Source organism: Ostrinia furnacalis, unplaced genomic scaffold (genome assembly GCF_004193835.3).
Source record: "Ostrinia furnacalis isolate ACB-3 unplaced genomic scaffold, ASM419383v2 OfSCF2600, whole genome shotgun sequence".
NCBI lineage: Eukaryota > Metazoa > Arthropoda > Insecta > Lepidoptera > Crambidae > Ostrinia > Ostrinia furnacalis.
Window position 1 is genome coordinate 686,873 of NW_021132839.1, and position 22,428 is coordinate 709,300.

The 22,428-nt window shown below is 41.7% G+C and overlaps 1 protein-coding gene across 1 annotated transcript in view; it reads left to right on the forward strand.

Annotated features, from left to right (window-relative positions):
• Window positions 1-270: 270 nt before the first annotated feature.
• Window positions 271-22,428, forward strand: part of LOC114355969 (hemicentin-1) — a 51,061-nt gene continuing 28,903 nt past the window's right edge. The window contains exons 1-33 of the mRNA XM_028309037.1: window positions 271-567; window positions 1,652-1,881; window positions 2,660-2,782; window positions 3,000-3,089; window positions 3,164-3,304; window positions 3,736-3,901; window positions 7,576-7,760; window positions 7,834-7,906; window positions 8,028-8,056; window positions 8,380-8,495; window positions 8,986-9,107; window positions 9,676-9,813; window positions 9,965-10,078; window positions 10,435-10,701; window positions 11,084-11,256; window positions 11,571-11,739; window positions 12,305-12,553; window positions 12,893-12,965; window positions 13,196-13,410; window positions 13,895-14,060; window positions 14,599-14,723; window positions 15,191-15,362; window positions 16,599-16,693; window positions 17,011-17,161; window positions 17,258-17,379; window positions 17,497-17,640; window positions 17,919-18,053; window positions 18,376-18,497; window positions 19,081-19,311; window positions 20,139-20,292; window positions 20,633-20,750; window positions 21,262-21,469; window positions 21,765-21,984. Coding sequence (XP_028164838.1) covers window positions 288-567; window positions 1,652-1,881; window positions 2,660-2,782; window positions 3,000-3,089; window positions 3,164-3,304; window positions 3,736-3,901; window positions 7,576-7,760; window positions 7,834-7,906; window positions 8,028-8,056; window positions 8,380-8,495; window positions 8,986-9,107; window positions 9,676-9,813; window positions 9,965-10,078; window positions 10,435-10,701; window positions 11,084-11,256; window positions 11,571-11,739; window positions 12,305-12,553; window positions 12,893-12,965; window positions 13,196-13,410; window positions 13,895-14,060; window positions 14,599-14,723; window positions 15,191-15,362; window positions 16,599-16,693; window positions 17,011-17,161; window positions 17,258-17,379; window positions 17,497-17,640; window positions 17,919-18,053; window positions 18,376-18,497; window positions 19,081-19,311; window positions 20,139-20,292; window positions 20,633-20,750; window positions 21,262-21,469; window positions 21,765-21,984 — 5,116 coding nt within the window. The 5' untranslated portion in view covers window positions 271-287. The remainder of the gene's footprint in view (window positions 568-1,651; window positions 1,882-2,659; window positions 2,783-2,999; window positions 3,090-3,163; window positions 3,305-3,735; window positions 3,902-7,575; window positions 7,761-7,833; window positions 7,907-8,027; window positions 8,057-8,379; window positions 8,496-8,985; window positions 9,108-9,675; window positions 9,814-9,964; window positions 10,079-10,434; window positions 10,702-11,083; window positions 11,257-11,570; window positions 11,740-12,304; window positions 12,554-12,892; window positions 12,966-13,195; window positions 13,411-13,894; window positions 14,061-14,598; window positions 14,724-15,190; window positions 15,363-16,598; window positions 16,694-17,010; window positions 17,162-17,257; window positions 17,380-17,496; window positions 17,641-17,918; window positions 18,054-18,375; window positions 18,498-19,080; window positions 19,312-20,138; window positions 20,293-20,632; window positions 20,751-21,261; window positions 21,470-21,764; window positions 21,985-22,428) is intronic.

Below are 22,428 nucleotides of genomic sequence, written 5' to 3' on the forward strand. Positions count from 1 at the left end.
AACCCTCTATTTTTTAAACGTGACCGAACTAGACATTTGTCTATCTTGTGTTTTTTACGATAGTGTGAAAGTCACATTGACTTTCCGATAAAAATACGTATAATGAATGCCAAAAGTTCAAAATAAAAATTGAAATAATTAATAAAATTCTATATAGTAAATCGTAAACACCCTAATATACTAATTATAGTAAAGAATACTATAACCCATATTGATTAGAAGTTCGGAGGTCACAGATAAATGCGCATGAGCATCTACGCTCAAAACCAATTACAGTGCGCGCTAAAATGTATCGCGGGGCGGTACACTTGGTTCTAATTATTTCGATTTGTGTCAAAGTGTCAGTGTCACAGCCTAAATACATTCCTGGCAGTGTCAAAGAGGATTTGAAGGTGCACCAAGACAAGGATGACGGCAAGAGTAGCCTGGTGTTTGTTTTTGACACGACTGGGTCCATGTACAATGATTTGAGGCAGCTAAGAGAGGGCGCTGAAATGATAATGGATACGGCTTTGGAGGAGAGCAAGATTATAGCCGATTTCGTGTTTGTGCCCTTCCATGATCCTGGTAAGAGGGTTATATGATCAAGTACCTATTTATTTGGCTGACTTATTTCCTGATAAACCTATAGGAGTCCACTGCTGGACATTAATGCCCGTTTTCACCATCAAGCCCTAATTTTTAAGTGACCCATATGAAAACAAAATGCCTGATAAGTGTTGCCATAGGGGTCACTTAAAAATTGGGGATTGATGGTGAAAACAGGCATAAGTCTCCTCCAAATCCCTACAAATTTTAATTTTCTCAAAAAGTAGAGTTAAAAAAAAATTGGTGCCTGTGTACCTACTAGAAACATTGACGTAAACAAGATTGTTAAAAGTGTCATAAACCGATAACCTGAAAAAGTATGAATCGAAGATGTTTGTTTATTTTGAAATTAATTCATTCTCTAAGCATTACCTCCACAGGGATCAATAAGTATGTATTGTAAATTTCTTACCGGCGCGGTGGAAGGCCACATTATTGAAAACCGCTGGAAGCTGAAATTCGAAAGTGTGTAGAAATATTTATCCTAGACTGCATCCCACTTAACATCAGGTGCGATTGTGGTCAAATAAATGCCTTGTTATGCATAAAAAAAAGTTTCTAAAATATAAGTAGGACTTCGAGCGAAGTCTACATAATTAATAAAATAAAAAATAGTCCATTAACTAATGGATAAGAATTAATGTCAGGGTTGAGTTGTGATGGAGACGCGGAAACTGCAATATCAAATAATAATAACAAAGTGCAGATGTGTAACCTTTGATATCTATTTCAATGTCTATGAGTATTTAATATTGTAATTATGTCCTTACTTCCCACATGAATCAAAACATGTGTCAATGCGATAACGTTTTAATTATCGTGCTTAAGTAGGTAGGTACCTTTTATATTATTTATCGGGAATTCCCAGTTTTTTGTTGTACTACTGTAATTTAAGGTTTCCACAAATACTTTGAGTTGTCAGGATTTTTACCTAATTATACATTCATGATGATAATAATTTATCTTATATACCTACACAATATTCAACAGATTTGTCCTTTTTGTTATGAATTAAAACAGCGGTTCTTTTTTTCTTCGTTTAATTTCTTGGCCCATTCAATAGGCGTAGGTCCAGCCACAGTGACCCGTCGTAAAGGTGTGTTCAAAGCGGCTCTAAACATAGTCCGTGTGTACGGAGGCGGAGACTGCCCGGAGAAGTCATTGAGTGGTATCCAGCTGGCTCTCAACGTGAGCCGACCGCGGTCTTTTGTGTACGTGTTCACCGATGCCACGGCCTCTGACCATAGACTCGTGGGGAATGTGCTGGATTTGGTGCAGAGGAAACAGAGCCAGGTAAGCGTGGAGGGAGAATAGTAAGTAGACTGCTTAGTAGATATAGCCAGAGTAAATACAAATGAGTAGGTCATCTTCATAGAAACGCACCGAGCGCGGTTTGTATGTGAGCGCGCGCCAATACGTATGCGGCGCGCACACACACACTGACAAAATTCGGTGCAACTCCCCGCTAATCCAATTTTTAATTAAATTTTGTTTGTGTGTGCGTGCGCGCCGCATACATATTGGCGCGCTCACATACAAACCGCGCTCGGGCGTTTCTATGAAGATGACCTACTCATTTGTATTTACTCTGATATAGCTTAGAAAGTATTGTAGTCAGCTATGGCTGAACATCAGTAGAGCGAAGGAATAGATTTTTGAGGATTGGTCATAGATTAAGGGAAAAAGACCCAAGTGTACAAACCCGTAGAGTTAACTGCGCACCTGGCGGCCGTGACGTCACATCGACGTTCTGGTACGGACGGGGCGAACGTGGAGAGGTGCGCAGTGTGCTTACTATGAGTTTACGTTAGGTGAGCTCGCTAGCGAATACGTCAAAAAATTCTATGAAGATTTTATTTTTTGAAAGTAGCCGCTAGGGCGCTGCACAATATGTCATACATTTAAATGTCATTTTTTACGCAATCGCTAGCGAGCACACCTAACGTAAACTCATGGTAAGCACACAGTTAACGTGATTGGGTTGTAGTTACGGGGATGAGTGTGTTGTGGTCAGCTTGGCTCTCGCTTGCTTACAAGTACAACGTTATTTATCATCATAATTACGTTTCAGGTGGTATTTGTCCTCACAGGGCATTGCAATGATCTCCAGAAGCCTACTTATCTAGTTTATCAGCAAATCGCAGCCGCTAGCTCAGGCCAAGTGTTCAATCTTAACAAAACCAGCGTTCATAAGGTATATTTTATGCTTAATTCCCAGATGTGGTTTCCTGAGTTGCCCTTAAAAATACTTTGACTGCGAGACTAAAAGAAATAAGATAATCTTGATCACACACCATACCTACTATCTAATTTTTTGCGCCAAAGGATTTAAAGCCTGCATTAAATCAAAAAGAAAACCAGCATATTTTTAAAAGCGTAACCCTGGTTGCAGAAAATTACTTGTGTTTCAGGTGCTCGACTTCGTTAGAAGTTCAATAAGGGGTAGAAATGTAAACCTCGGTTCTTCCGTCAATCCACCTGGATATAATCACACACAGGAGGTAATTTTATAACTACCTACGTAAGTTCAATAATAACTGGTGGGAAACTTTTGCAAATTGTATAATGTTTCTAGATTCCAGTGGATAATACTTTAGGGGAAGTAACAGTATCAGTATCTGGAGCCAAGCCAAGTATTAAAGTGATCGATCCTAAAGGAGAAGAACTCACTGGGCCACCGAAGCTTATCACCACTTTGGACCTTTCCGAAATTATGGTAAGCATGACTATGACAGTAATGTACTCAATATGACACATTTAAAAATGAGAAATGCAATCTATAGTTGAGTTTCTGGTAAGTGCGAAATGCGAATATCCTGATACCTAGGCGCCACTAGTTACAGACAGGACCTTAATGGCACCACAGTAGAATATAAGATCCTATCATTCGCCAGTATTGAAATGATTGACCTTTATATCTAGGTCCTTTTGCTTTAAACTTTGAAAATTATAACTTTTCTTAAATGTGTTATGTCAAGAGAAATAGCAAGAGACCCGTCGCTGCTTCTGCTTCGATTGTTTATCGCCAGAACTGGCCACTGGATTTGTATAACGCACAAAGTAATCTTCTCATTGAATTCCGCCAAAGTCACCTTAAAATAGAGCCAACACAAAAATAGTAGAAAAACCGAGACTTTTTTGGTACAGGTAGTAAAAGTAATGCAGCCAGAACCGGGAAACTGGACGATTACAGTGGGGAGTGAGGAGGAGTATTCCGTGAGGGTAGTGGGGCTGTCCAATCTCACATTCACCCACGGCTTCTCTGTATCGCCGCCGGCTGACATACGCGAGACCAGCTACCGGCCGCTGAAGAGTAAGTTCTTTATATTCGCATTAAAAACTAGTTTCTAGAACAGCTAACCTATGAAATTGGAGTAGAAACGTTGGGGCGGTTGTGCACCTGGTGATTTGATTTAGGCAGGCTTTCTAGATGGACTATCGACCTGATGAAGATTACAGGAGGCGCCTGGATGGGGGCAGCGTAGGATCTATCGATGCAGAAATTCTTAGGCTGTGGTGTGGACGTCTTTCGACTTGCAGTAGGGCGTAAGTTACACTATATGGTAAAAGTAATGCAACCAGAGCCGGGCAACTGGACGATTACAGTGGGGAGTGAGGAGGAGTATTCCGTGAGGGTAGTGGGGCTGTCCAATCTCACATTCACCCACGGCTTCTCTGTATCTCCGCCGGCAGACTTGCGCGAGACCAGCTATCGCCCTCTAAAAAGTAAGTTTCATAAAATCTATTCATAGAGCAAATAATATTCATAGCCCGTAGAACGGATAACCATTGGGGCATAAACGTATTCCAATGCTTCATTTGGGGCATATACCTACAATTTGTTACTTGTCTAGAACCATCTAATATCCCCGCCTGTTTTACCTTCATCATAGGTGTCGTCATAGTAACATAAAGTGGCTATGTGGGTCGCGTAGCATCTTGCTATTTGAATTTAACATTTTTAAAACTCTTATATCCGTAACCGGAACTATCCGAAACTTTCGGATAGTTCGAAATGATTTCATATCCGTAACCGAAACCGATATAATATTCTAATATCCGTAACCGTATCCATGACGGAAACTTCATATGCTTAACATCCCTGCTTATGACCCGTCCCACCTGGGACTTAAATCCTGGAACATAACATAACACTGAATCTAAATAAGTTTGTCGAATATATTTGTGCATTAATATCTCTTTATTTTAGGTACATACAACCACCTAATGATCTCGCTGACCCAACCAGAAGCGCCGGCGACCATAGACTACGCGGAAATACTGGATCTCACCGGGAAGACGTTATTCGAAGTGCCGTTGCGCGAAGTTGACCATTTGAATAAGACCTACGTAGCTGAACCTTTCATACCACCCGAAGAATTCTTTTACATTGCTGTAAGGTCTTGCTTCTTTGGTCATTTATTAAACCTCGATAACTGAATACTTATGATGCTTTTTATGGACCAGATTAATGGACATGACGGCAACAATCAAGAGCTGAGGAGAATAGGTGCCACTGCTGTTCAAGCGAAACTGCCAGGTATTGAAAAACGTGGATTTTGAAAAATATAGTGAATATAGTTTCCTTCCAAAAAGTAATTTTCTTAGTCTAGCTGTTGCAGGCAGTTTCGTATTTAATTATATTGTACTTTATTTGCAGATGTTCCTTACCTGACTGCACCTAGGAAGGTAAGTTTAGTCAAATTACCACAAACTATGAAATCCTTGAGACATTTCCTTGAATTTCTTAATTCATTAGTCATCTTTCCGTCTACTTACGCTGAGCACGTTGTAAATAATTACCTACTACAAATTGTGTGTTATCTTAATTGCATCGTATTTCAGCAATAGAATGAAACCTTGTTTGTGTACTCAATTATCATCCTGTGTTCGCAGGTGGAAGCCCGATACCACGAGCGAGTGGTGCTGACGTGTGGTGTAGAGAGCCTGGTACCGGTTACTGCGGCGTGGACGCACGGCTTCGAGAGGATACAGCCAAAGGTCTCTAGTCTGTGAGTATACTCTAATATTTGGTAGCGTTCGTTTAAGACAGATGACGTCCACTGCTGGCAAATGCCTTATTTAAGGATTTATGGATGATGATGGTCGTAGCCAGTCGTCTCGAGGAATCGAGTTGACATTGCCATTTTTACGTTTGAAAATGTATGGGGGGGAGTTTTTTGGATGTCGCCAGTTGAGGAGGGGCAGGTCTACTTACGAAATACAGATGACCAGTAGGCCTAAGATGCGCGCCGCGATAAGTGTTTATCACGCCATTTTATCGATGTCGCCCATACATTTGGACGTGGATATAAGTTATCGCGGCGCGCATCCTGGCCCGGCTGAGCAAGCGCAAAATTAGATGCATACGTGGGGTGACCATGCGAGCTTGGACGTTCGGTATTTGATTGCATTTACACTCAGCGCGCAGCGTATCAACCTGTCGCTATGTAGTCAAGCAGAAATATCGGACAAAATTAGTATTGAAAAGTAGACATTTTGCAGCAGACCCGAATTATCATGTCTTGGTATACATATTTCTCGTTGTTGACTCATTCCAGGCAAACCACATCAACGGACTACGTTATCGAGGATATGTCTCCAGAGTATGCGGGCGAGTACCGCTGCGTGGCCACCAACGCGGCTGGGCAGAGCGTGGCCCACACTGAGATAGAGCTTATAGGTACAATACTTAACGTTAAAGCCTGGTCCTTGAGCACGTAGAATTTTGTCCAATGACCCCAAGCTACCCATCCTTATCGCTCGCGCGTAATTATATTGCTGTCGCGACTGTGCGACGGGCGCCCGCAGTGAGTGTGCGAGCGCGACAGCAATATAATTACGCGCGAGCGATAAGGATGGGTAGCTTGGGGTCATTGGANTATATTCGCATTAAAAACTAGTTTCTAGAACAGCTAGCCATTGGAGTAGAAACGTTGGGGCGGTTGTGCACCTGGTGATGTAATTTAGGCAGGCCTTGTAGATGGACTAACGATCTCATGAAGATTGCGGGAGACGCCTGGATGGGGGTAGCGTAGGATCTATCGATGCGGAAATCCTTGAGCTGTGGTGTCTTTCGACTTGTAGTAGGCGTGAGTTACACTTTATGGTAAAAGTAATGCAGCCAGAACCGGGAAACTGGACGATTACAGTGGGGAGCGAGGAGGAGTATTCCGTGAGGGTAGTGGGGCTGTCCAACCTCACGTTCACCCACGGCTTCTCTGTATCGCCGCCGGCAGACTTGCGCGAAACCAGCTACCGGCCGCTGAAAAGTAAGTTTTATAAAATCTATTCATAAAGCAAAGAATGTTCATAGTCCGTAGAACGGATGACCATTGGAGCATAATATTCCACATATCGGCAGATGTATTGTAGGCTGGCCTCCCACTTAGTGGACCGAATAAAGGTATTAGGTAGGTCAGTAAAAGTTAGCAACTGAGACTGGATAGTCACAGAAACGAACTCGCCTTTCAACTGCAAAGAACGGACAGTCTCCACTTTACTGGACTGAAGAGACATAGCATTAAAAACCTAGCGAAAAGATACGCAGTGAAATAATAAGAGATGACTCACTGGACTAGTCTCTTATTGAACGCCTCAAGAACCGGATTGGAATCAGACAGATGATTGGATTATTGTTTCACGGAAACAGATTGCCAAGAAGCAGAATAGAAAAGGAAAAAAAAGGTAGGTCCACCCACCGGTCATGCTGATAAAGATTCCGGGTAATGCCTGGATACGGACAGCGCAGTCAACTTGTGAAATCCTTGGCAGAGTTCATTGTCTAGCTGTGCTATCCACAGCTAGACATTGGCCTCTGACAATGATACATTTTGGGTTGAAAGTGAAAAGAAGTACGACGGCATATGACCCGTCCCACCTGGGACTTAAATCCTGGATCGTTGAGGGTCTCACTCACTCTTAACACTGAATCTAAATACGTTTGTTGAATATACATATTTGTGATTTAATATCTCTTTATTTTAGGTACATACAACCACCTAATGATCTCGCTGACCCAACCAGAGGCGCCGGCGAACATAGACTACGCGGAAATACTGGATCTCACCGGGAAGACGTTATTCGAAGTGCCGTTGCGCGAAGTTGACCATTTGAATAAGACCTACGTAGCCGAACCGTTCATACCGCCCGACGAATTCTTTTACATTGCTGTAAGATCTTGTTTCGTTGGCCATTTATTAAACCTTATTGATAACTGAATACTTATGAGGTTTTTTGGACCAGATTAATGGACACGACGGCAACAATCAAGAGTTGAGGAGAATAGGCGCTACTGCTGTTCAAGCAAAACTGCCAGGTATCGTGTATTTTCGTTTGAAAAATATAGTGAATAGATAGATAGATATTTATTTACATCACCATATAATAGTGCAGTTGTTACAGCAGTTTCGTGTCTAATTATATTCTTTTTTTTGCAGATGTTCCTTATCTGACTGCGCCTAGAAAGGTAAATTCAATTTATTTACGACCTAAGTCAAAACCATACCATACCATAATAGTAGCAGGAAGGCGCTGTATGCAGAACTATCATTGGAGAAGGCCTATGTTCAGCAGTGGACGTGACTGAAATGATGATGAAGTCAAAAATTAAACCTTTCAGATATTTTTTTAATTTCTTACTATATTAATTTGCATGCATGTGCATTGTGCATCCTAAATTCATCTGTGCTTGTCTGTTTTATAAAGAATCACTAATTTTTGGTGTTTATCATTAATCAGCAATAGAATAAAATCTCGTTTGTGAACTTATTGATCATCCTGTATTTGCAGGTGGAAGCCCGCTACCACGAGCGAGTGGTGCTGACGTGTGGCGTAGAGAGTCTCGTACCGGTCACTGCGGCGTGGACGCACGGCTTCGAGAGAATACAGCCAAAGGTCTCTAGTCTGTGAGTATACTCTAATATTTGGTAGCGTTCGTTTCAGCCAAATGACGTCCACTGCTGGACAAAGGCCTCACTTAAGGATTTATGGATGATGATGGTCGTAGCCAGTCGTATCGAGGAATCGAGTTGACATTGCCATTTTTACGTTTGAAAATGTATGGGGGCGAGTTTTTTGGATGTCGCCACTTGAGGAGGGGCAGGTCTACTTACGAAATACAGCTGACCAGAGCAAGCGCAAAATCAGATGCAAACGTGCGGTGACCATGCGAGCTTGGACATTCGGTATTCGATTGCATTTACACTCATCGCGCAGCGTATCAACCTGTCGCCATGTAGTCAAACAGAAATTATCTGGTCTGACGCAGAATGTACAAAATAGTAAGTATAGAAAAGTGCTTATTTTGCGAAGTGCACATTTTGCGGCAGACCCAAATTATCATGTCTTGGTATACAAATAAAAAAAAATACAAAATCTCTTGTTGACTCGTTTCAGGCAAACTACATCAACGGACTACGTCATCGAGGATATGTCTCCGGAGTATGCGGGCGAATACCGCTGTGTAGCCACCAACGCGGCTGGGCAGAGCGTGGCCCACACTGAGATAGTACTTATAGGTACAGTACTTAACGTTAGACTATGAACGTAGTTGCAAAAATGCACGTACACGGCGTGATAAGTCGCGTCGAGACGACGACGTTCGAAAGTCGCTAGTGTGGGGGAGGCCTATGTCCAATGTTCAATGGACAAATAATGGATGGTTTCATTGGGCTCCGGCGGACTCTGTCACGCCCTTCTAGCAGCTAGATTCTCAGATAACCCACTATTCGTCTTCATCGGCCAGTCGATATGAACACAGCATTGCTTAGGACGAACTCACTCAATCGAGTTTGTTCTTTGTTCTGTAGTTTGCACCTTAGACTTTTGCTATAATCCTATTTCGTTACAAGACCCTAGGTGGTTTAAGTAGTATTCCAGGATAATTTTCCTTTACTAATCAATCATGGTAGCAATCCCGTCAATAATAATTATTTCATTTAGTTAGATTTAGTTGCAAATCAAGCTGCTGATCTATTGCTTAGGTGGATTACTTGTGATGTCTTTACGACTTCAGTGCTTATGTATACGACATAAGAGTGAAAATGCTATATTATGCGTTTCTTCATAGAAACTTTATGTCCACAGTGGACCCTCCACAAGTGACCGTGAGCCCCGGCAACCAAACGCTACAGTTCGGGGAGGAGTTGACGATATCCTGCCAAGTTTTTAGCGAGGCCTTGTTAATGAATATGCAAATGGTCTTCAAAGGGATGGATACAGATAGTAAGAAACTTTGTATTTATATTTCTTGGATTGTTCTAATTTCAACCAAGTGATTGAAAATATCGTATAGTGTTATGTCGGCATTTCATCAAGATTCGTTTTTCGGTTCTACTGAGTCAAAGTTGTATGTATTTTTATTACAATCTTTCAGTGACTGAAGTCTATGTGGAGCCAAATTTTAATGGTTTTTATTCCTACAACAAAACTATACCACACGTTGATGAGAACCACAATGGGGCGTATACCTGCATTGCTACTAACAGTGGTAAGTTATTGAACACTACATTACTTAATAGGCATAAAAAGTGCAAATTTTTTATTGTTATTAAACCTTAAGATAAGGGGATAAAGTTCAAAATATGGTGGGAACTATACTCCCACTACTGTATAAAGGGTTAACTGTGGTGTATTTTATCATAGTTTCCACACATATTTTTAGTTAAAAAACTAAAACTCATTAAAACTCATTTATTTCTGTAAATAGGCTTAAAAAAAGCACTTTACACGTCCCAGTATTAACCCTACCACTGCTTCAGGACAATAAATGGGCCAGTGCTGAGAAGAAGCAGCGAAATGCAACTTAAAAATCATCCTGAAAACATTAATGTTTTGTTCTTCTAGCTGGCCAAACCAAAGCTTCGATGAACATAACAGTGCAATCGGAGCCGATCGTTCAGATCCTCGGTCCTCACAGCATCAGGAGACTCCTGCATTCCGATATCCAACTCAGTTGCCACGTGGAGAATGCTGAGTTGATGCAGTGGGTAGCTCCTAATAAGAGTGTGGTGCTGGAAAATGTGGTGAATGGGAGCTATGATGGGATGTTCGAGGTTAAGAATGTCACTGGAGGCCCTTGGACATGTGTGGGGTTGAGAGGACCGTACAGAGGTAAGGACTGTGTGGCTGTTTTATTAGCTTTCCATTTTTTTTTGCAGCACATTCATTTTCTTCAGGATAACTTTTTAGTAGTAATAGAATAACCCCAAATTAATCTTGAATTTTCTTCCATAATTTCTTTTTACAACTACAGGCGCATAGCGCAAAACTGAGGAGAGTCCTTTATTAGTAGAGCGGTGCGGAAGGGGTGTGATTTTGTTATGTTTTGACTTCAGACTTCAGTGTTGTGAGACTTCAGACGTGCATTACTACAACATTATTACAACTCTGTTAGGTCACATATTATTATCATGGAGCAGTGAGCTTTTGACAAAAATGAAAAACTTGTTATGTAATAATGTAATAAAAACTACATTATCTTATTTTATTCCAGTTACTGACGCAATCGAAGTGGATATCCTAATAAAACCATCAGCTATTATTGAGGGTAGTAAGAACATTACCATTCTGAATGGGACTATTCTCGAGGTCACCTGTATGGTCACGGCCAGGCCGCCGCCAAGAATCATCTGGCACAGAGAAACTGAGAGCTTCCTCAATCACACTGTAAGATATTGTAGATATTTATTTGTAGGTTTTCATAATTGACTGGTTGTCTGTATTTTTTTACAGTACCCATTGAGCCGAAAAGTTACATTATGCTCATGGAATTTTGACCTTCTTTTCTCGCTGATTATTAATTGTTTAGTATGTAACTTCTTTGCAGAGCATTTTTAAACACGTCTCAAATATAGCTTATCCTACCAACGCTTCGAGATAGTATGTTGGCTGGTGCTAAGCAGAAGTGGCGGAAAAAATATCTTACATCTGAAGACCTTACATAAGAACCTTCACAAAATATGTCACTTGTTTTTCTTCAGATAACATCCATCAAAGACAATATTTACAAAAGCGTCTTGAAGCTTAACAGCTCGGAAGACGCAGTGGAAGCGACATATTTCTGCATCGGGGAGAACTCTGAGGGTATATCGGAAGACAGCATCGTGGTCAATGTACGCCGCAAGATGAGCTTGGTAGAGGGGTTTACTGGTGAGCTTTATTATCTATCGATTTAATTTCATCATCACCATCATCATTAAGTCATTTATCCCCTTTTTCACCATCAATCCCTAATATTTAAGTGATCCCTATGGTAAAAAATAACAGGTATTTTGTTTACATAGGGGTCACTTAAAAATTAGGGATTGATGGTGAAAACGGGCATTAGTCTCCAGTATATGACGACCCTCTCTAATTTATGTACCAGAAGCTAATGGAGGATTTGGCGTACACTTCCCACGCTTGCCAGATGGGTTGAGGAGGCCTGATGTTCGCAACTTTAACCTTAACATGATTTTTGGTTAAAATAGCAGCGATAGTAGTTTACTGATCTAAATCCTGGAATAGATTTATTACTTGTTGTTGGTTGTTTAGTTTTCATTTGTTCAGAATCAATTTGGAATATCAGCTGGTTACAGTAAAGATACTTAAAACCCTTGAATTTTTTGTATTGCCTCTATCATTTACCTTACGGCTGCTGGCAAGCTGAGGGTACTTTATTCATATTCGTTTTATACAAATGTAGTAAGTCAATACCTTATATTTTTGGTCACAGACAAATCAGTAGAAATATACTCCCAAGTGGATCTCCACTGTGAAATAGACGCTTACCCCGCCCCTCGTATCACCTGGCACCACAACGGGACGGAGTTGGTGTCAGACCACAACGTCCAGCTGTCAGACGACGGAACTGTCATGTACGTGCTGATGGTTGACTTTGACAACCTCGGAGAATACGCTTGCGAAGCTCAGAATGAGTACGAGAGGATGAGAGTAAATGGGACCTTAAGTGTTCGCGGATTGGGTAAGTTTTCGCTTGGCTTTTGGAACATCCTTTATTAAATAAATAAATAAATATCCTTGGACATTTACACTGCGCTTCTAGTCCCAAACTAAGCAAAGCTTGTACTATGGGTACTAGACAACGGATATAAACATACTTACATACTTTTTTTTTTTTAAATGTACATACTTATTATACATAGAAAACTCCCAGTCCAATACAAACAAATGTGTTCATGCACACAAATGTTTGTACTGTGCGGGAATCGAACCCGCTACCTCCGGAATAGTAGTTATTGTTGGTGTTTGTGTATTCCAAATACGCACGAGTTTGTTAAATATTTGGGGTTTAATGTTTTAGAATCGCCTGTCCTTTCAAAGGAACCAGCTAAAAGGATTGCCCGTAGTGGAGAGTCTACAATACTAACATGTAGGTGAGATTTTGTATTGCAATAAAGTTATAAGTTCTTTCGACAAAACCCATGATCGTTACGCTTTAAATATTTTTACTTGTCATTAACACTTTTTTACTGATTGAACGATAACTTCTAAAACATTGTTTTGGAGAGATGTCATATTTGTCTCCAATAGTATTGATTCTTCGTTCGTAAAGAGGCTAATTATTTTTACTGGACTAATATCACTTTATTCATTATCTTTTCAGAGTGCTTCAAGGCAAACCAGAGCCATTACTATCGTGGAAATTTAAAAGCGACTCCTCAGATGACTTCTCTGACCTCCCGTGGGCTGCAGAGTTGAGTGAGGATAGCACGAATTTGACGATACCGTCTGTTAAAGTCGATTACGATGGGATATATCGGTGTGTCGCAGAAAATGTTGTGGGGAGAGACGCGTATGAAGTAGAGTTGGTGGTTCAATGTAAGTAGAGAGGATATAAAGTATGTTTTAAAATGAAGTAGTTTGCTATGTTATTATAGGTAAAGAGCTATTAGGTTTACGGGATTTATCCCCCATACGTCGTACTGGCGTCGCGTCAGAGGGCTTAGTGTGAGTTTACATCAAGTTTTTGAAAGTTTTAGCTAGGGTCGCTGTACAATCCGTCTACATTTAATGACATTTTGTTACGCAGTCACTAGTGAAGACGTTTGATTTAAACTCATACTAAGCCCTCAGAGGAGCGGCAACGCAACGTTTTCATTGGCGCCGCATAGTCGATGCGGCGCCAATGAAAACGTTGCGTTGCCGCTTGCGTAGACGTTGGCAAGACGACAAAATTTGAAAGACGTTCATGTGGGGCAGCGCAGGCCTATGAATTTGATATTTACGGTAGCTTGTGAATAATGGACATTTCAATCCCATATATTATAGCTGTCTGAAATAAACTCCTTTTTATTCTCCACAGATCCTCCACGCCTCATAGACCTATCGAACGAAACGGAAACAGTCACAAAACCAGTGAACATAAAGGCTGGAGGCAACGTGACGTTCTCGTGCAAAGCCGTGGGCGTCCCGCCGCCTATCGTGGTGTGGACCAAGAATAACCGACAGCTGGCCTATACGAACACTGTGTGAGTACGTGTGTTTATTGTTTTTGAGGATTCCGTGGTTAAAAAGGAGTTTTTATAGTTTTACTATTACTGTACGCTTAGCTCAGAAACTCTTGGTGCTAGAAAGCTGAAATTAGATACGATATATTTAGCGTATTTTCTTTGAATGCCGTATTTACCTGAAAAGGCATATCTTTTAGATTCTAGCTTTCTAATAATGTAACGATGCATGTAAATTGATATGTTGTTGGTAAATCTTTAACAATAAATAAATAAATATGCCTTCAAAGTGGTAAATAAAGTTTTTAGGAACTGCTCTATCTGTGAAGGGGGAAAAATACTTTTGGGAACGGGATGAACGTGGTAAAAATTTGAGACAAGTATCATAAAATAGGTGTGACGAAGTTTTTTACTGACTAAAACGGGAACTGAATTAAGTGTTTAAGGATACTACACTGGTCGTGCATTTNATGCATTTGGCTGCTCTTTTACTTTGATACTTGTAGTTACACAATGAGTTTCATGTGCGTATTCGAAAATAATCCATAAACTGTTGCAGGTACTTGTCGAACTCGAACGATTTAGTGATTGAAAAGGCGAACGAATTCGACTCAGGATTGTACACGTGCAACGCTACCAGCACTTTGGGTTCTTCGCAGAAGAACTTCACACTGTTCGTGTATGGTAAGAAAATTGTTTTAACTGCATAATTATAATTATTTTTGTATTTGACTTGACCTTAGTCTCTGATAACGCAAGCACGAGTCTCAGGAGTTTGTTTTTTTAGCTTCATAAAAACACTCCACAGAGGTTAGTGAATATTTCAAGAAAAAAATTGCTGAGAAAGTTTGGTTCTCGATAAAATTTTATTACAAAAACCTAAATTTCTAATCAAATCTTCATAATTTTCCATCCAGATCGAATGATAGGCTCAATTTACAGTTTTACACTGAAATGGCAGCAGGAGGTAGCGAGTCGCTTCGCTACTACATGACCTGCTACGAATCCCTAGCAGGTCATGTAGTGTAGCGGCGTTATATTTTCTATCAATTTTGTTGATATTGCACATAAAGTTTATAATATCTTTGTCATATAAACTGTTCACCTTATCACTGCCATACTGACCATCGGTTTTCTCTTGTTTCTCCCAGTCTCCCCCTCAATATCTTCTCCACCATTAGAGCCTGTAACGCACGTATCCGAGGGCCAATTAGTGCAGTTGCCGTGCCGTGTCCAAGGCCTGCCCGCGCCGCGTGTCCGTTGGCTACGAGGCGGAGAAGATGTAACCGACTCAAGGAAACTTGTGGACGAATATGGTATAAGGTAGGATACTTTAATAGAATTAGCAGGTTAATGTTGTGTTTTTAACCCTAAGGAGCTGCGCAAAGGAAGACACTGCTACAGACGCGGCACACCATTACAAGTCTTTGTAAGATATCAGTAGAGGCGTAGTTACCGCTGTTTCAGCTGTGTCAATTATAAGGATCCTGGGCTACAGGGGCCTCCAATGCCGGGTCAACCATTCGACAGAGTAAGCAATTGCCTATAAGCACTAGGTTTTTAAGAAACTTACCAAGGCACCGGGATTGAGGGGGGATCTCGTCTGCCAAAGCTGGCGCGTAAAAGCTATACTCGACTGAATCAGGAGTACGGATTCAAGTAGGTGACGTCATCATGTCATCAGTCCCCCCTCAATATCTTTTTAACCCTAAGGAGTTGGAAGAAGAGCGAAAGGAAGACACTTTTTGCTACTGACGAGGCACACTATCACAGGAAACCCAGTCGTATGATATCAAGTGGAAGCAACTGTACGCAGAAAGTGTCTACGTCTTCGCAGCCTCTAAGCAAGCTATAGTCGATTGGAAGACATTTTTCGCCGAGTACATAATCAGGTAGGCGACGTCATCAGGTTGTCAGTCTTCCCTCAATATCCCCTCCACCATTAGAGCCAGTAGCGCACGTGTCCGAGGGCCAATTAGTGCAGTTGCCGTGCCATGTCCAAGGCCTGCCCGCGCCGCCAGTCCGTTGGCTACGAAGCGGAGAAGATTTAACCTACTCAAGGAAGCTTGTGGACGAATATGGTATTAGGTAAGACACACTAAGGCTGTAAGGCTTAATAAGTCAATCAAGTTCATTGCCAATTATTTTAGGTTCATAATTATGCGCGTGCGCTGGTTAGGTGACAAAGCGCTATTGCCGAAAGTAAAGTTCGCAGACACAGCTTATAGTGTCAGGAGCAGAAAAGTACTCAAGTTGCGACCACGGATCGCGAAAAGTAAGCAGACCTCCCGCGCGATGGAATGACAATGTAGTGAAGTTTGTGGAGAGCATCTGGATGCGGCAGTACAGGGCTGGTTGTTGTGGAAATCCTTGGGGGGACCTTTGTCCAGCACTGCACTATGTCGTTGAAATGAATAGGGCAAGCAAGTTGATTTTTTTTAATTGTTTTTGGACCTTATAACCAGACAATAAAGTTCAAATTGATGGGATTACTATATTGCTAACTGCGTGTTCATGATAACTTCTATTGTAAACTGATACCTGTTACGCAAATTGCAGATTCATAGCAAACGTCACAGATTTCGGCGAATACACGTGTCTTGTTGAAAACGACTTCGGCAACGCATCTGTATCGTTCCCGTTATATGTTTGGGGTAAGGTTCTCAAAGATTTATTATATGCTTCACTTTATTTTTTTTTATTTTTTTTTATGCATAACAAGGCAGGTATTTGACCACAATCGCACCTGATGTTAAGTGGGATGCGGTCTAGGATGGTACATATCTGCCCTGTAAGTGCCTATTCACTCTCGCCTTGAAAAGGCCCGGATTATAGTTTTCGGGAAAGACAACGAATTCCAGTCCCTAGCTGTTCGCATTATAAAAGAGTCATCGAAACGCTTAGTGCGAGCTGGTGGAATGAAATTACACACACCTAACATTTCTTCTATCTAAAAGTCGTGTGATTTTAGTTCCCCCTTCAATCCATCCCTTGGAGTCGACGAAACATGTACTCGCTGGCTCTAATGCCACTCTCCAATGCGATGCTATGGGGTTCCCCATACCAAACATAGTATGGGAGTTCCATGATGAAATCCTTATAGAAAACACCACCGATTTAAGGTATGTTTCAGAGGTATAATATAAAGGGATATTCACATCACTGCAGGATGTGTAAATCAAGAGTGTCCTAGTAATGTTATTTATTTGTGTTTTCAGCTTTAATGATATTGGGAACCTGTTTATAACAAATGTAAGCTCGAAACACGAAGGTTCTTACGCCTGCGAAGCGGGAAACATCGCAGGAAACGACAAGAAGTTCATTTATTTACATGTAAACGGTAAGTTTAAACTTTACAATCATATTAAATAGTAAAAAAATAGTTTATTTCCGCAAATGTTTGGTCACAATTTATGTTTCCCTTTTCGGAAATGACTCCTATGCGCTATATTTTCAGAACCTCCAAAAATCTTGGATCAAGAATTTTCAGGCCCGTATTTAGCAACGAACATGGATACTGAGTTGGTTATCTCATGCAAAGCGTCAGGGAAACCTAAACCTTACGTGCTGTGGAGTAAAGACGAAATACTCTTGGACAATGGTAAGAAGTAAGCCAGTTATAGTCTGGTCCGGGAGCACGTAGAATTTTGTCCAATGACCCCAAGCTACCCATCCTTATCGCTCGCGCGTAATTATGTTGCTGTCACGCTCGCACACTCACTGCGGGCGCCCATCGCACAGTCGCGACAGCAATATAATTACGCGCGAGCGATAAGGATGGGTATCTTGGGGTCATTGGACAAAATTCTACGTGCTCCCGGACCAGACTATAGAAGCTTTTTTCAATTGGATTGAGTAATTTTCCCATGCTTGTTGCAGATGAGACTTACAAAATAGATTTCGATGGAACATTGACTATAAAGTCGCCAACCGAAGAACTTAGTGGGCAATATATTTGCATTGCGAAGAACGCAGTTGGCGAAACTAACCACACTATCTCTGTTGAGATTTACTGTAAGTAGCTATCATTTCATTATTCAAAACATCCCCTGAAAACTAACCCTGTCCAAAAACTGTATCGATATATCCTTAGTTATTTTGCTGATGCTGAATGCGGAATTCGTATTCAAGAATCAGGATTGTGTCGTAAAAATCTTATGTCAGATAGCGTAATAGATAAAGCCGGGTCCGTGAGCACGTAGAATTACGCGCGAGCGATAAGGATGGGTAGCTTGGGGTCATTGGACGGGATTCTACGTGCTCCCGGACCAGACTATAGAAGCTTTTTTCAATTATTTATTTTGACCTGTAATGACTTATTATTGTATTGTTTTAGCTTTACTAACGCGAACGCAGTCTGAAGAATCTCACACCAAAGTGACGTTATTGGAAGGCACCAACGCCAGCGTCGAGTGCCCGGTGCCTGCTTCTAGCAAGGATCTAGTGAAATGGTATAAGGTTCGACGTTGTACTAAACATTTATATTGATATCCCTAAAGAATTTGCTTCGGTACTTCGTTCGTTCGTTTCAGCCAAATGACGTCCACAGCTGGACAAATGCCTCCCCCAAGGATTTCCACAACTACCGGTCCTGGCCACCCGCAACCAGGCACCTCCCGCGACCTTCACCAGATCGTCGGTCCACCTAGTGGGGGTAGCTTTGGTACTTACTGATTATGTATAGTACAAAAGTTCCAGATACACAGCATTTGAAAGAGGCCTATTCAATCTCGCCTTGACAAAAATACACAACATTGAAAAGAAAAAAAACTGCCTTAATTCATTATGCTTAATGTTCTCATATCACATCAATGAGGGCTATCGTTTTAGCGCTCACCAGTTTGCGCCACTGTAGAGTAAGGTCCTGTCACTTGCTAGTAGCGAAGACAGTGGCACCAACTGGTGCTAAAGTGGTAGGAGGACTATCGCATTTGCACTCATCAAGATGGCACCACTGTAGAGTAAGGTCCTGTCAATCGCCAGGGGTGCCAACTGTTAAGTATAAAAACGATAGCCCTCATTGGTTGTAATTTTGTTCTAGGGCGCAAAGCTGATTTCAGAAGGCGTGCTCCAAATAGCCAACGTGTCCCGCCAAAACACCTCCGAGCTTGCATGCGTAGTCACCAATGTAGCTGGCTCTGCATATGCCAGTATCAGTCTTGACGTGGAATGGGCACCGGCGTTTAAGGATAAAGGATACACAGACGTGGAAGTTGTGAGAGGAAACGATTGGTACTTCGACTGCGCTGTAGACGCAAAGCCCAGGGCGAAGGTATGTTTTGTTTTTGCTCTTCAATACTTCTCTTAATAAGGCACTAGTGTGTACAAGTTGGGTCGGACCTACTCGTTCGTTCGTTCGATTCAGCCGAATGACATCCACTGCTGGACAAAGGCCTCCTCCAAGGTTTTCCACAATGAACGGTATTTCGCTGCCCGCATCCAGGCTCTTCCCGCGACCTTCACCAGATCGTCGGTCCACCTAGTAGGAGGCCTGCCCACGCTACGTCTTCCAGCCCGTGGTCGCCACTCGAGAACTTTCTGCCCCAACTGCCATCGTCTCTACGAGCTATGTGCCCCGCCCACTGCCACTTGATTTTAGCAATTCTGTGAGCTATGTCGGTCACTTTGCCGTACTCCATCTCTTCCTCTGATACTCTACTGTCGCTGGTATGTGTGGTGGTGACCAATGTAGGCGGCTCCGCTTATGTCAGGGTCAGTTTAGACGTGGAATGGGCTCCGACGTTTGAGTATAAAGGAAACAGAGGTTGAGGTCGTGAGAGGAAATGATTGGTACTTCGACTGCGCTGTAGACGCCAAGCCAAGAGCCAAGGTTTGACATTTTTTCTCACACTAAAGGGAAACGCCGAGCATAGCACGCTCCTTTGCCCATAGGGTGAACCTTCTTTATTGAACCTCCTTATGAGACCCATAGTAAGCGACCACGTCTCAGATCCGTGTGTCATCACTGGCAACACACTGATCTGCGTGATCGAATCAGAAATGAGGAGATCCGCAAGAGAACCAAAACGTCTGACATAGCCCACAGAATTGCTATTAAAATAAATTTTATATGTAAAAGTCATGTTTATGTGATTGCAGACCAAATGGCTATTCAACTCGAAGCTGATAGTGTTCGAGGACAAAGAGCGGCTGAAGCTCCTAAATGTCCAGCTGCGACACACCGGTACATATAAATGCATCGTCAGCAACAAACACGCTACTGTGTCTAGGCAGTTCACTCTGGATGTTTTAGGTAAATAAAGTTTTTTTTTTCATTTATTTCTGTAAATAGGCTTAAAAAAAGCACTTATATTTTATAGGACATACGATATCTATAGGGTGGAAACGATAAATGATCTCACTCGATTATTTCTAACCTATACAAGATATCGAAAAACTGGTTACTGACCCTGAAAGTGCTTCACTAGCTTTTTTAACGGTATCAATAATAGGTAACAGAATAAACGGGATCTATGCGAAAATTCAATGAAAATTCGAATGAGAAAGAACCCTGCTTAAAGATTCATTTAATCTTTACTTTCGAGTTCCATTGCCACGAATAAAAATTAAGAACATATTGTGGTTTCTTCCAGTTCCTCCTTTCATATCCGAGTTTGATCTGTTGGACGTGCAGCTGAAAGAAGGCACCAACGCTACTCTGGAGTGCAACGCCAAGGGCTCACCTCAGCCTGACGTCAAGTGGACTTATAAGTACGTAAAATGACATTAAAATGCTTGTAGAATTATAGCTTGTACTCACTGAAGTATAGATCGTTTCATCCACGAAGACGCGCCCCACCACTTTTTGGGCGAGGGAAGCGCGGGGTGCGGGGAGTTTCGTAATATAATCTCTTCGTCAGAGATTGCAGTCACTTACAATATTCTGTGTTCATGTAAGGCTGCCCTTCAGGGCTGCTCTAATTCGTTTTAATTTATTTATTTCCATGCCCAACGCCGCCAATTATTAAATAATACAGCATTCCGCTGGAGACATCATCCATAGACATGACAGTAGCCATGACTGCACACGCAGACTACAATAATGACGTTCTGATTGCTCGAATCAAACCCCCTTCACTATGCGCTTCCCTCAACCAAAAAGTGGTGGGGCTATGGCTAGGTATCTTGTACCTACTTAAAAATAATGCAACAATGTCCAGCAGTCCTAAGTTTTAAGCTAGCATAAGTTTAAACTAAAAAGAACTCTATTAATTACCAACAGCAACTCAAACTGGCAAGTCCAAAACTCGTCTCTTGTCAGCACGGGCCTGACCGAGGCTTCCGAAGGCCTATACCGTTGTGACGCGGCCAACAAGGCAGGAACTGCGCACATTGTGTATAGAGTGAGTGTGGTGGCCGCAGCCAGAATAACGGAGGTCGTGCTTTATAATGGAGAGGCTACTACGGTGGACAAAGTAGCTGAAGTCGTGGTGAGTTTCTTTTCTAGCGATTAGTCGTACACTTTCAGGATCAAATGCATGCACAGCCTCCTTGGATGACAAGAATAGTGAGAGAGAAACGACGGGGTGTTACCGTTTTAGTGGTTTTCTTCAAATCTACGATTGAGTGAAACTTCGAGTAGGACACCCAAAACTCATCAGCACCATAGTATATTTTTATCAGCATCTTATTAAACCTGCTGAAAAATAGTGCTTTATACCATTTTTCTGGAAAAATATTTTCATTTCATTGCATTATATTGAAACATACCTCATCATCTTTCAGGAAGGCACAAGCGCAAGAATATCCTGCAAAGCATCAGGCAAGCCTGTACCAAAGATTCAATGGATACGAAACGGCGAAGCGATCGGCGAAAACGATGAGAGCATAAGCTACGCAGACTTAGTTCTAAAGGATGTGAAACTGAATGACGCCGGCGTGTATGCATGCGTGGCGTCTAATGAGGGAGGAGTGGCTGAAGAGAAAATTCGGTTGGAGGTGTTAGGTAGGAGTTCATTTAATTTCCAAAATAATATAACTAACCCACAAGGACAGACGACCTCAAGAAAGGCGCTGGATGCAGGCCGCTACCAATCAGGTGATGTGGAAATCATTGACGGAGGCCTATGTTCAGCAATAAACGTCTTGTGGCTGAAATGATGAGATGATGAATTAATGGGAGCGGTAGCTCGGCAGTTTTTTCCGTGTTAACAATGGACACGTTGAAAGACCACATTTTTCTACATTTAAGCAACGTGTAAAGTCAAGTTTTTTTTGACAAAAAGGCAGAAGTGCAATTTACCAATATACGAGTAACTATTGGATTAACATAAACTTTTGCAACTTAATCATGTCACTCTGTAATTATTATCAGATTTAGGATCATGCACGCACATACAGTCGTGGTCAACTAATTAGGGACAGATAGAATACTAAGCAATACTAAGTG